We start from the raw sequence: 1,014 nt of genomic DNA, 5'->3' as shown, positions 1-1,014 counted from the left end.
TATCACACCTATAGGCTCTCCCGGGTAAAGGTCCCAGGCATAATTGGTGTGTTCCCCTATCTCTGTCATGACCAGGAGTACTGTGTTCCAATGCTTGCAGTGCATCATCCGATACAAACGCAAGTAACATGTAGCATATAGTCCGATCACGATCCTACATCAAGCGGCAAGTATGAAACAGCCCAGAATGGCCAAGCGGCCACAGTATCTGCGCACATGATGACATAGATATGAGAAACTAGCAGAGAATAGCCAGGCAGCCGATCCATGGCCTCTACATAGCAGAAGATGATACATGCCAGAACACCAGAGCCTGGAATGCCGTGGATAGCATACGCAAGAGAACCCGTAACTATAAAGGAGGCCTTGTGCTTTGCTAGTTAGCCATCTCAACCTTCCAGAAGTGCAGAACACTGGGACATTGAGTAATCCGCAACTACGCCCTTCGAAGCGATGGTAAGTGGACGGCAAGTTCATCATGAAAGATCCTCAAGCTTCTGCTACGGCAGTACCTTACCATGATGTAGGACCACATGCAATCCGCATCCAGGGATATCAACGAGTTCGTAACGCTTTCTACAAGGTTAAGAGATGCTATTCGCTGACGCCGCTACAGACCCTTTCTGGAATATCACTTGCAGCAATATTTTCCGCCCTCCTGTGCTGCATTTCTGTTGGAGCGGTTGCTCAGATTCCGAACAGAGGAAACACCCCCAGTGTTAGTCCCAGAGGCTACGTTACACCATGTCCGACTCCTCATCGGTGCCCACAGTCTGTCATCGTTCCTCACCGGACTTGGCGTTCGGTTGTGGCTGTTTGGCCCCGCCAGTCCCACCATGGCCCCTGAAACCGAGACTGTAGGCCGCCTGGCGGACTCACTCCACGCGCTAATCCGGGGCACAGATGCTGAAGGAAGTAGCGAGGCGAGGGAGATCGCATTGCTACAGCTCTGCCGGAAAGTATGTTTGGCTTTGCCGGCATCAAATATCTGGTGGTACCTGTCACCCGAGGCTT

The 1,014-nt window shown here is 51.8% G+C and overlaps 1 protein-coding gene across 1 annotated transcript; it reads left to right on the top strand.

Annotated features, from left to right (window-relative positions):
- Positions 1 to 453: 453 nt before the first annotated feature.
- On the top strand, positions 454 to 1,014 carry ASPBRDRAFT_657882 (uncharacterized protein; the record flags this gene model as incomplete). The annotated part of the gene is made up of 3 exons (XM_067628592.1): positions 454 to 456; positions 528 to 583; positions 617 to 1,014. Coding segments are annotated over 3 exons (457 nt in total), but the record flags the coding sequence as incomplete, so codon positions are not given.

Source organism: Aspergillus brasiliensis, assembly GCF_001889945.1.
Source record: "Aspergillus brasiliensis CBS 101740 unplaced genomic scaffold ASPBRscaffold_104, whole genome shotgun sequence".
Lineage (NCBI taxonomy): Eukaryota > Fungi > Ascomycota > Eurotiomycetes > Eurotiales > Aspergillaceae > Aspergillus > Aspergillus brasiliensis.
This window is presented reverse-complemented; position numbering and strand designations above follow the sequence as displayed.